The sequence below is a fragment of the Meriones unguiculatus genome, chromosome 11 (genome assembly GCF_030254825.1).
Source record: "Meriones unguiculatus strain TT.TT164.6M chromosome 11, Bangor_MerUng_6.1, whole genome shotgun sequence".
Lineage (NCBI taxonomy): Eukaryota > Metazoa > Chordata > Mammalia > Rodentia > Muridae > Meriones > Meriones unguiculatus.
In genome coordinates this window covers 8896153-8907894 of record NC_083359.1, presented here as the reverse complement: position 1 = coordinate 8907894, position 11742 = coordinate 8896153, and the positions used below count along the sequence as shown (strand labels likewise).

Below are 11742 nucleotides of genomic sequence, written 5' to 3'. Positions count from 1 at the left end.
ACCAAGACAATTTGTAACCGTTTATTGGAGGCTTACAGTTGGGGGGATTAGAGTCTGTGGCCTTCATGGCAGAGAGCTTGGTGGCAGGCAGGCAGGGATGGCACTGGAGAATTGGCTCACATCTGATTCAAAAGCAGTGAAGGAGAGGGAGAGATCGGGCTGGACTGCGCTTTTGAAAGGTCAACATCCACCCCCTGTAGACACGTCTTCCAGCAAGGCCACACACCTAATGCTTTCCAAACAGCTCCACTGACTGTTCCACCGAGTCCAGGACAGCCAAGGCTACACAGAGAAACCCCGTCTCGAAAAACAGAAACAAAACAAAACAAAAAAGGTTTCCCAGTGAGGCGCACACCGGTGATCCCAGCACTCCCAGAGGAAGGTGGATCTTTGTGGTCTACAAAGCAAGTCCAGGGCAGCCAAGGCAGAGAAACCCTGTCTCAAGAAAAGAAAAATAAAGAGAAAACATCACACACGCATACACACTGAACTGCATTCTCTGTCAAATGTCAACTGACCCTTACTTTACTTGTGGTCTATCTCGACCTTCCATTTTGCTCCCCTGCTATATTTTACCAATCCTCACACTGATGCCACTGTCTTTAGTCCTTATCTGTAAAGTCAGACAACATTCCCCTAAATTCAAATCCCCAGCACCCATGTAAAAAGGTATGTGGCTGTGTACACCAGTAATCCAGTGCTGGGGGCCTGGGGCAGAGACAGGAAGATGGTGGGGCTTGCTGGCTGACAGCCTAGCTCCAGGTTCAGCGAGAGAATGTCCCAGCAGAACAGCAGACATTTTCCTCTGGCTTCTGCACACATAGGTGCACACACACATACACACAAACAGTAAAGATATTTAAGTAAAAATAAACCTGGAGATACAGCAGCAGCAGGCCCTCATTTAGCGTTCATGACATGTGAGGCCCTGAGTTTAATCCCCAGATCTGAAAATAATAAAACACAAGCTGAATCAGTGACTCATCACAGGATTCATGTTTGCTTTTCTTTTCTCTTTCTTTCTTTCTTTCTTTCTTTCTTTTTTTTTTTGTGACAGGATCTCTCTGTGTAGACCTGGCTTTTCCAGAACTCACTCTGTAGACCAGGCTGGCCTCAACTCAGAGAATGGCCTGTCTGTCTCCTGAGTGCTGGGACCAAAGGAGTGCACCACCATGCCCAGCTGATATCTCATGTTTAGCTGCATCGTTTCTGAATGTGTTTCCCTTTTTGTTAGCATCCATGAGTTTGTCAAATTATAATTTGTATTTAACATGGGCTGTCTTCTGAGTAAAAGAGTCCTAGCTGGCAATGGGAAATCTATCCACTGCTGTAGCAAATTGAAATGTTCCCTACCAGAGATGATTCCTGCCTAGATTCAAATTCACTGAACTAAAAGGTCGTTAGAGGTTAAGGAAGAAGGGAAGAGGGAGTTATTTCATGGCTTCAAGGTTCTTGTTTTGAGGCGTGTCTCATTATGTAGCTCTGACTGTCCTAGGCTCTCTATGTAAACCAGATTGGCTTTGAACTCACAGAGGTCTGCCTGCCTCTGCCTCCTAAAGGAATGAACCACCAGGTCTACAAAGCCAGTTCGGGACGGTCAAGGCTACACAGAGAAACCCTCTTTCAGAAAACAAAACAATGTGCTTAAAATGCTTATTTTTATATATACTGTATCTTAGGCACAACTGAAAGAAAATTTATTGGTTTTTTTTCAAAGATTTATTTATTTTATGTATATGAATGCTCTATCTGCACATGTACCTGCACGCCAGAAGAAGGCATAAGATCACACTAGATGGCTGTGAGCCACCATGTGGTTGCTGGGAATTAAACTCAGGATCTCTGGAAGAGCAGCCAGTGCTCTTAACCACTGAGTTATTTCTCCAGGCAGCTATCTGTCCATGGCTCACACTTTTATTTCCAGCAGAGGCAGGCAGATCTCTGTGAGTTTGAGGCTACCCTTGTCTACAGAGTGAGTTCCAGGATACCCAGGGCTACACAAAGAAACCTTCTCTCTAAATAAATAAATAAATAAATAAATAGATTTTAAAAGATTAAGGAGCTGGGTGTGGTGGCACATGCCTTTATTCCCAGCATTTGGGAGGCAGAGGCAGGTGGATCACTGTTGAGTTTGAGGCCAGCCTGTTCTACTAAGGATACACAGAGACACCCTCTCTCGAAAAAAAGGCAAACCAAAACAAAAAGACAATATGCTTCAAATGGTAATGTTTATGTATACTGTATCTTACCACAACTGAACGAAAAATTAATGTTTGTTTCTTAATTTTAAAATTTTATAAAAAAAAAAATTAAGAAGCCTAGTGCAGTGGCCCAGCACTTGGGAGGTTACACCAAGGTCTATCGACAGCAAAGGCGGCCAGCAGTCTCCTCCATCCGGCTCCCCCACACCACAGCGCCACAAAGGGCCCCTCCGAACTGCTTCGCTCCAGGCCTTCTCCATCTGGGCTCTCCTATTTACATCCCTGAGTCCTAGACCACGCCCCTCTCTATGCTGCAGGACGTGGGCAAGTTACCAGCTGGCAAAGGCCACGCCCCAAAAGAAACAGTTATCAGCTGTGGACAAACTAAGGCCCAACTACAATCCCACAGTTGGGATTAAAACTAAAACTTATTTACATAACATAACTGAGTCTTTCAAGAGATCAAAACTTCATTACATGTGGGTGCCTGCCAAAGCCAGGAGAGGGTGACAGATCCCCCAGAGCTGGAATTTCAGGCAGTTGTAAGTGACCCTGTGTAAAGGTTAGGAATTGACTTTTACTTCTTTTTGAGAGTAGCACTACCTAAGAAGTCTCTCCAGATCCTTAAAGAAAAATATAAGTTTTGTGCATCTAGTTGAAATTCCTGAAATCAGCTTGTTGGTGATGAAGGACATGAGGACTGACTCCCATACAGTGTCTCAGAAAACAAGAACCAAACCTGGGGATGATGATCCACACATGTGACCCCAGTACCTATGGTGGAGTGGAGTGCAGGCAGATTTCCCTGAGTTCCAAGCCAGGCTGGTCTATACAGAATTCCAGGACAGGCAGAGCTACACAGTCCGAACCTGTCTTAAAACAAAACAAAAAACAAAACCAAGAACCCACAGAACACTCCAAAGTGACAAAACAAAAGCCTTGACAAATCTGTACTGGACTTCAGAAAAAGGGATTGTGAACAGAGAATGGGGTTCAAGAGATCTGCTTCCTATAAACACTTCTCTACACATTCCTATTTGGGGTAATAGGACCACAGAAATACAGAATCAGAGAAAGGAAATCATGACTCTCATATACAAATATGCTTTTCAGACAGGATTTGGGCTGGAGATGGTAATCCCCTTCCAGACACAGTTGTTGTTCAGCTAATAGATGAGCAGGCACGGGGCAAGGCAGAGTGCAACAGTTTGTACCCTGTGGCTTGCTGTCCTCTCAGCCACAGGACCCAGGTTTCTTAGCTCACGTGATAGGCCTCATCCCTGGTGTTTAAAAAAAAAAAAAATGAGACAGATTTCTCTGTGTAGCCCTGGATGTCCTGGAACTTACTCTGTAGACCAGGCTGGCCTCAAACTCAGAGATCTGCCTGCCTCTGCCTCTCTCTCTGCCTCCTGAGTCCTGGGATTATTTTAAGGTCTCCTTATACAGCCCAGGCTTGTGTCTAACTTGTGATCCTCCTGCTTCAGCTTCCAAAGTGCTGGGATTGTCTATATATCACTCAGGGAGGCAGAGCATTAAGAGTTAAAAGCCAGGGAATCTCTAAATTTAAGGCCAGTGTGGTCTACAGAGTGAGTTCCAAGACAGCCAGGACAACCAACACAGAGAAAGCCTGTCTTAGAATATCAAAATAGCAGCTGGGCTGTGGTAGCACATGCCTTTGATCTCAGTGCTTGGAAGGCTGAGACAGGTGAGTTGCCAGCCTGATTTACAAAGTTCCAGAACAGCCAGGGTTGCATAGAAAGCCCTGTCTCAAAAAACCAAAAACATTAAAAGCCAGCCTCGACTACATATTGAGTTCCATGGTAGCTAGGGCTACATAGTGAGAACTTGTCTCAAAAAAAAAAAAAAATTACAGTGTTTTGTGTTCATTTGGGTACAAAACATAAACATTTCTACCTTTTAAATTTTTTTTTTTAGACAATCTATTTTATTTCAGTCTGGCCTTAGACTCAAGCCACAAAGACCTACAACTTGTGGTCCTCTTGGTTACATCAGGTGACATGCACTTATCTGTAGAAAGAATAAATTAAAGCTAAAGAGGACAGAAGAGTTGGCAATAACTGTAGGACCATCTTCAGCATGGAGCAATATACTGCCTTGAACAGAAATACTTTTTTTTGTGGGAGGGCCAGGGTTGAGACAGGGTTTTCTCTGTGTAACCTTGGGTGTCCTAGAACTTGCTTTGTAAACCAGCTAGCCTTGAACTCATACAGACCTGCCGGCCCCCTGCCCCCCAGTGTTGGGATTAAAGGTTTTTGTCACAACTCCCAGTGAGAAAATTATTGGCTGGGCAGTTGGTGGCGCATGCCTTTAGTCCCAGCACTAGGAAGACAGACCCCAGGCAAATCTCTGAGTTCCTGCCTTGTAGGAATGTCCTTTCATAATGCTTTATTAAGGGACATTTAACCAAGTAAAACCACTTGGACTCTCAAGATTCAATTTTTTTTTTTTTTTTTTTCAGTTTCAGGGGAACTGTCCACACAAAAGCCATCTGTCTTAACATTAGAAATATTAAATAGGGCTGGAGAAATGAATCAGAGATTAACAGCACTGGCTGCTCTTCCAGAGGTTCTGAGTTCGATTCCCAGCAACCACATGCTGGCTCACAGCCATCTGTAATGAGATCTGGTGTCCTCTTCTGTTGTGCAGGCATACATGCAGACAGAACACTGTATACATAATAAATAAATAATAAATAAGTCTTTTTAAAAAAATATTAAATAGCCGGTCAATGGTGGCACAGGCCTTTAATCCCAGCATTTGGGAGGCAGAGGCAGACGGACCTCTGAGTTCAAGAGGCCAGCCTGGTCTACAGAGCAGTTCCAGGATAGTCAGGACTACATACAGAAGAAAACAAACAAACAACAAAAACTTAAAAATAAAAAATTATATGTTTGTATGTCTGTATGTACTGCAAGGGCCCATATGAATACTCACAACAGTCTTATAGCTCCAAATTATCTGATACCCTCCTGAGCTCCTCAGAGACCAGGTACACAGGTAGTTTATAGACATACATACAAGAAAAACACTCATACACATAAAATAATTTTTAAAAAATTTGTTTACAGCACTCAGAATACAGAGCTAAGAGGATCTCTGTGAGCTCCAAGCCAGTCTGGTCTACAGAGTAATTCCAGGCCAACTAGGCCTACTACATAGTAATGTCCTGTCTCCATGGGATGGGGCGGAGGCCACACACGGCTAAACAACAAAAACTGTACCATGAAAAAATACTGCAGGATATTCCAGATGCCATCCTTTCGAAACACTACTGCTGTGTTGAAACAACCAAACCATCTACTTTGACAAAACAATATACCAGGAAGCAGTAAGACTGCTCTGGCAATTGCCGGAACTTACCCCAGTGAAGTCATAAGATCTGCATTCTAGTTCAGTCTGCACCTCAAAATGTCTGACTCAGGATGTACTGCGCTTGGTGAAACGAGGCTCAACTCATGGAGCCTAATAAGAATAAAATATTATGTAAAACAGACATTTTCTGAATTTCAGTTCACTTCAAATTCAACTCTACCTGCTCTTTATTCCAGAAAGCACACATTGGGCTGGGGGATCAAACTTGACTCAATCAAGCTAGGCGAAGCAGGTAAGGTTTCCTTCAGTTACATGTTAATAAGTGGTGAACCTCTAGAGAGCGAAGTTAACCTCTAGAGAGCGAATCTGTTAACATTTCCGGGCGTCCTGCGGTACAGAGGTCGGCAGCCTGTGCAAACAAAGCTGTTTTCAAGGTTATTTACAAGACCAACGTCCTGACTCCGCATGACATCGCTAGATCCTTGTTTATCTCCACGAGGGAAAGGCAGCCACACCCAGGGCCTGAACCCAGTACTGAGGCTCTGGGATTAACTGCCCACTTCCCCTCTTTCGCACAGCAGGGACCCCAACTGGAGAGGTGGCTGCACCCCGAGTCTGAGTCTTAGCGGCACGTCCCCCCTTTCTTTCTCTGCTTGGAGACTGCCCAGGGTAGGGGGATCTGCAGGGCCGGGGGTGCGGGTCTCTAGCTGAGCCCGCAGCCCCCAGCCCCGCCGCGGCCCTACAGGGTCACATCTGGACCCGCGGGCGGCCGGGAACAAAACAAAGCGACTGAAAGGACTATGGCTGCGGGGGCACCAAGGGCCACACTGACGAGGCCTCAGCGAAGCGAGCGTCCAGCCGGGGCGGGGGGGCCACCATTCACAGTAAAACGTAAGCCGGCCCGGCGCGGGGTGCCAAGGGACCCCAGGGGCCTCCACGCCCGGGGTTCCGGACGCAGACGAGAACCCCCTCCCCCACCTCAGGCCAGAAAGATCGGGGTTTTAAGGCGACCGGACGCGGCGCCTGCGCGCTCGGTCACTTAGCAACGTCGACGTTTAACCGCCCCAGCACCGAGCCCAGCAACAATCGAGCGGCCCGCCTCCCCGACCAATCAGCGCCGGCCTCATCCGAGCCTCCTGACCAATCAGCGCGGACGCCGCGGGGAAGTTTCCAGAGCCTTCGAGGGAGGGCCCTCTCACTTGGATTCATCCGCCAGACCATTTTTCCATTTTTGGGGGGTACAGAAGGCGAAGGACCGTCTGGAATGAAGGCGGTTTCATTTGTCGGCGTCCCTCGCTCGCGTCCTGAGGGGTCGGGAGCTCGAGCGGGCAGCCCGGTTGGCGTGCGGGAGGCGGGCTCCGGGGAACTACTTTCCGCGGCGCAGGGAGACGGCGGCTACGTAGGGGTGAGAAGCGACACAGCCGACGCCGCATAAATAGCGGCTCGCGGGGGGCCCCCGGCGCTTAGTGACGAGAGGCTTTGTCCGGCTCGCTGGTGGCTGCGTCGAGGCCTGTCCGACTCGACGCGCTTGGCAGTTTGTGATCCCACACACCTTCTCCAGCAGGTACGGGTCCGCGGCGTCCGAGTCCTGGAAGGACGGGGAAGCGGGCCTGCGTGAGGCCGGGCGGGCTTTTTCTCGGGGTGGGGGAGGGGACCCCGGACGAGCTGCCGTGACGCGGCGACGGGCCTTCCGGGAAGAGCGGGCCTTGTTCGCCTGCGCGGAGCGGGGGCGGCCCTGGCGCGCGCGCCGGGGAGCTTAACGGACGCGTAACCGATGGAGAGTCCATCGTGGTTATTTCAGTGGGGGAAGTCGGAAAAGAGGTACTCCGGGCCTTTGCGAGGTTTAGACGCTGATTTTAACGTGGGAGCCATTATCTCCCGTTTAAACGGGAGATTGTACTAACGGCCTCTAGTTTAGATTTTCTTTTTTTTTTTTTTTTTTTTTTGACTTGTGATATATCACGGCTGTCGCTGGCAGGCTTGGATGCCCCGCAGTTTGTGAATGTTCCGGATGCCAGTTTAGTGTTTTGAAATGCGTTAGCAGTTTGGAACCGTGACAGAACAGATTTTGCGTTGTCACAAGACGGGAGGGAGAGTTTAGACTAGAGGCGTTTCGTGGGGATCGAAATTTTTACTAGGCTTTTGAAATTGTGACACTTTACCTTTTAAATTCAAGGTCAAAATGCAAATCTTCGTGAAGACCCTGACGGGCAAGACCATCACCTTGGAGGTGGAGCCCAGTGACACCATTGAGAACGTGAAGGCCAAGATCCAGGACAAGGAAGGCATCCCACCGGACCAGCAGAGGCTCATCTTTGCCGGCAAGCAGCTGGAAGATGGCCGCACCCTTTCTGATTACAACATCCAGAAGGAGTCGACCCTGCACCTGGTCCTCCGCCTGAGGGGTGGGATGCAGATCTTCGTGAAGACCCTGACCGGCAAGACCATCACCTTGGAGGTCGAGCCCAGTGACACCATTGAGAACGTGAAGGCCAAGATCCAGGACAAGGAAGGTATTCCCCCTGACCAGCAGAGGCTGATCTTTGCCGGCAAGCAGCTGGAAGATGGCCGCACCCTGTCCGACTACAACATCCAGAAGGAGTCGACCCTGCACCTGGTCCTTCGCCTCAGAGGTGGGATGCAGATCTTCGTGAAGACCCTGACCGGCAAGACCATCACCTTGGAGGTGGAGCCCAGTGACACCATTGAGAACGTCAAGGCCAAGATCCAGGACAAGGAAGGTATTCCCCCTGACCAGCAGAGGCTGATCTTTGCCGGCAAGCAGCTGGAAGATGGCCGCACCCTGTCCGACTACAACATCCAGAAGGAGTCGACCCTGCACCTGGTCCTTCGCCTCAGAGGTGGGATGCAGATCTTCGTGAAGACCCTGACCGGCAAGACCATCACCTTGGAGGTGGAGCCCAGTGACACCATTGAGAACGTGAAGGCCAAGATCCAGGACAAGGAAGGCATCCCACCGGACCAGCAGAGGCTCATCTTTGCCGGCAAGCAGCTGGAAGATGGCCGCACCCTGTCCGACTACAACATCCAGAAGGAGTCGACCCTGCATCTGGTCCTCCGCCTGAGAGGTGGGATGCAGATCTTCGTGAAGACCCTGACCGGCAAGACCATCACCTTGGAGGTCGAGCCCAGTGACACCATTGAGAACGTGAAGGCCAAGATCCAGGACAAGGAAGGTATTCCCCCTGATCAGCAGAGGCTCATCTTTGCCGGCAAGCAGCTGGAAGATGGCCGCACCCTGTCTGACTACAACATCCAGAAAGAGTCCACTCTGCACCTGGTCCTTCGCCTCAGAGGTGGGATGCAGATCTTCGTGAAGACCCTGACCGGCAAGACCATCACCTTGGAGGTGGAGCCCAGTGACACCATTGAGAATGTCAAGGCCAAGATCCAGGACAAGGAAGGTATTCCCCCTGACCAGCAGAGGCTCATCTTTGCCGGCAAGCAGCTGGAAGATGGCCGCACCCTGTCTGACTACAACATCCAGAAAGAGTCCACTCTGCACCTGGTCCTTCGCCTCAGAGGTGGGATGCAGATCTTCGTGAAGACCCTGACCGGCAAGACCATCACCTTGGAGGTCGAGCCCAGTGACACCATTGAGAATGTCAAGGCCAAGATCCAGGACAAGGAAGGTATTCCCCCTGACCAGCAGAGGCTCATCTTTGCCGGCAAGCAGCTGGAAGATGGCCGCACCCTTTCTGATTACAACATCCAGAAGGAGTCGACCCTGCACCTGGTCCTCCGCCTGAGGGGTGGCATGCAGATCTTCGTGAAGGCCAAGATCCAGGATAAGGAGGGCATCTCCCCCCAAGCAGCTGAAAGATGGCTGCACTCTTTCTGATTACAACATCTGAAAGAGTCAACCCTGCTCCTGAGGGTTGGCTATTCAGTCTGCATTCCCAGTGGGCAGTGATGGCATTACTCTGCACTCTAGCCATTTGCCCCAATTTAAGTTTAGAAATTACAAGTTTCAATAATAGCTGAACCTCTGTTAAAAATGTTAATAAAGGTTTTGTTGCATGGTAAGCATATATGGTGTCTGTGAAATTTTGTGGTGGTGGCGGTAGTGGGGTATCTTCTTGGCACTATTTAGCAGGATTGGTGTTAGCAAAATTTGGTGAGAACTTTGCTTAAAAGTTAATATGGGACAGAATATACGGTGGGGCTTGCCATACAATCTTTTTACTTTGGGAGAAAGCAGAAACTTGGTTGAATCTCATCAAAGACTTCTAGAGGTAAACAGCCAAACTAAACTCTTGGTTATGTTTAGGCACTTTAAATCATTGGGGGGCAGGGGTGGTCAAGTACATATAACTACATTGGTTGGGCGTAAGATACTGTTGAGTTAGGTTTTTATACTGGTTGGGGAGGTAAGATACTGGTGAGGTAGGTTTTTATTCTTGTTGGGGAGGTAGTTCTCTTGCCTAGGAAAACTCAACCACATTTGGAAGAATTAAGTAATGGAAAAATTGAAAGCCTTTAAAGGGAATACCTGTCATTCCAAGGCTTGTATCCCCTCAATCCCCAAAATTTTTAGCAATATTTTTTTCAGTCTCACTGTGTCTCTGGCTGGCCTAAAACTGAGACTCATGTTTCCCCAGCTTTAGGAGTCTTTTTTTTTTTTTTTAAGTCTTTTAAGATTTATTATTTATACAGTATTCTACCTGCATATATGCCTACACACATCAGAAGAGCACCAGATTTCATCATAGATGGGTTGTGAGCCACCATGTAGGAACTCCTGGACTTTTTGTGTTTTTTTAAAGATTTACTTTTTATGTATATGAGTGCTCTATCTGCATGTATACCTGTATGCCAGAAGAGGACACCAGATCACATTATAGATGGTTGTGAACCACTATGTGGTTGCTGGGAATTGAACTCAGGACCTCTGGAAGAGCAGACAGTGCTCTTAGCCACTGAGCCATCTTTCCAGCCCAAGCCAGTGCTCTTAACCTCTGAGCCATTTCCAACCCAGCAAGCATTTTCAAATGGGACTTAAAAGCCTATTTTAGGGGTTTGCCAAGAACTCCAACCTACAAATCCTGTCATTGCGTTGTTGAAGTTGTTAACGTCTCAAGGTCTTTTAAATGCTTGAGACATTAAGTGGTAGTTTCCTGCTGAAGATAAAGGTTTGTAAAGAAAATCCCTGCATTCAATCACAGGACTGCTGTTAAAGTAGCCAGACATGTTTGTTCAAGCCTTTAAATGTCAGCCCTGGGGCAGCGGAGGCAGGAACCCCCCTGGTCTGCACAGTGAGTTCAAGGGCTACGTAGACCCTGTCTCCAGGAGAAATGAGAATCTCTTGTTAAATGCTGTCCTGGTATGTGAGCTGCTTTGTGTGTATGACTATATAACATGCAGTTTTTTAGCAGTAAACCCGAGTTTTAAAAATGAATGGACTTGTGTTTCCCTCTTTAATTTACTGGGGGAGCAGATCAAGTGGTCTGTCTGACAAGCAGCTTAATCTGGGCTATCTAACTCAGCCCTCTATTGGATGTCTACCTCACCTTTTTAATTTTGCAAAAAAAGTATAGCCCAGACTGGTTACTTTGAACTAATCTTAACTCTGCCATTTAGCATAAACTTCACTGCTTAGTGGTTTTTGTTAAACTGTCTCTGGCTGGCCTAGTGCACATTGTAGTCCAGGATAGCCTCGAACTCTCCTGAGATACACCTGTCTGTTTCCCAAAAGGTTAGTATTAAAAATGTGTGTCATCTTGTCTAGGATTTTTTTATTCTTTGTTTTTGTTTTTCTAGCCACTGTTTCTCTGAAGCCTTAGCTGTCCTGGACTCTCTTTGTAGACCAGGCTAGCCTCAAACTCCCTGAGATCCACCTTTACCTCCCAGAGTGCTGATATTACAGGCCACCATCTCATTTAGACTTTTTTTTTAAGGTTTATTATATATACAGTGCTCTGCCTGTATGCCTGCTTTACAGAAGATTCCAGATGTCATAGATGGTTATATGGTTGCTGGGTATTGAACTCAGGATGGAAGGGCAGCCAGTGCTCTTTACCTCTGAGTCATTTCTTCACCCCCTTGCCTAGGATTGTATTTGTTTTGAGAAGGTCTTTCTATGTGGTCCTGCCTGTCCTGGTGCTACCAGGCTGGCTTATGAACAGATTGACGTGCATCTGCTTACTGAGTGCTGAGATTAAAGAGCTGCACCACCACACATGGCTGT

General features: G+C 47.8%; 1 protein-coding gene and 1 long non-coding RNA gene across 5 annotated transcripts; one reads left to right on the top strand and one right to left on the bottom strand.

Annotated features, from left to right (window-relative positions):
• Nucleotides 1–7: 7 nt before the first annotated feature.
• Nucleotides 8–6614, bottom strand: LOC110549782 (uncharacterized). Of its 4 annotated transcripts, none has more exons than XR_009584400.1 (4): nucleotides 6367–6614; nucleotides 5583–5943; nucleotides 876–947; nucleotides 8–435 (listed from the first exon to the last, which is right to left on the bottom strand). It is a non-coding gene; the product is annotated as an uncharacterized LOC110549782 (long non-coding RNA). The 4 variants fall into 4 exon arrangements; XR_002476486.2 differs by having other exon boundaries at nucleotides 5583–5684; nucleotides 5755–6608; XR_009584401.1 differs by having other exon boundaries at nucleotides 6513–6600.
• Nucleotides 6615–6943: 329 nt separating this feature from the next.
• Nucleotides 6944–9584, top strand: Ubb (ubiquitin B). Its single transcript, XM_060363526.1, has 2 exons — nucleotides 6944–7098; nucleotides 7711–9584. Exon 2 carries the CDS (start codon nucleotides 7717–7719, stop codon nucleotides 9394–9396), a length of 1680 nt encoding a protein of 559 aa, XP_060219509.1. The 5' UTR covers nucleotides 6944–7098; nucleotides 7711–7716; the 3' UTR covers nucleotides 9397–9584.
• Nucleotides 9585–11742: the final 2158 nt, after the last annotated feature.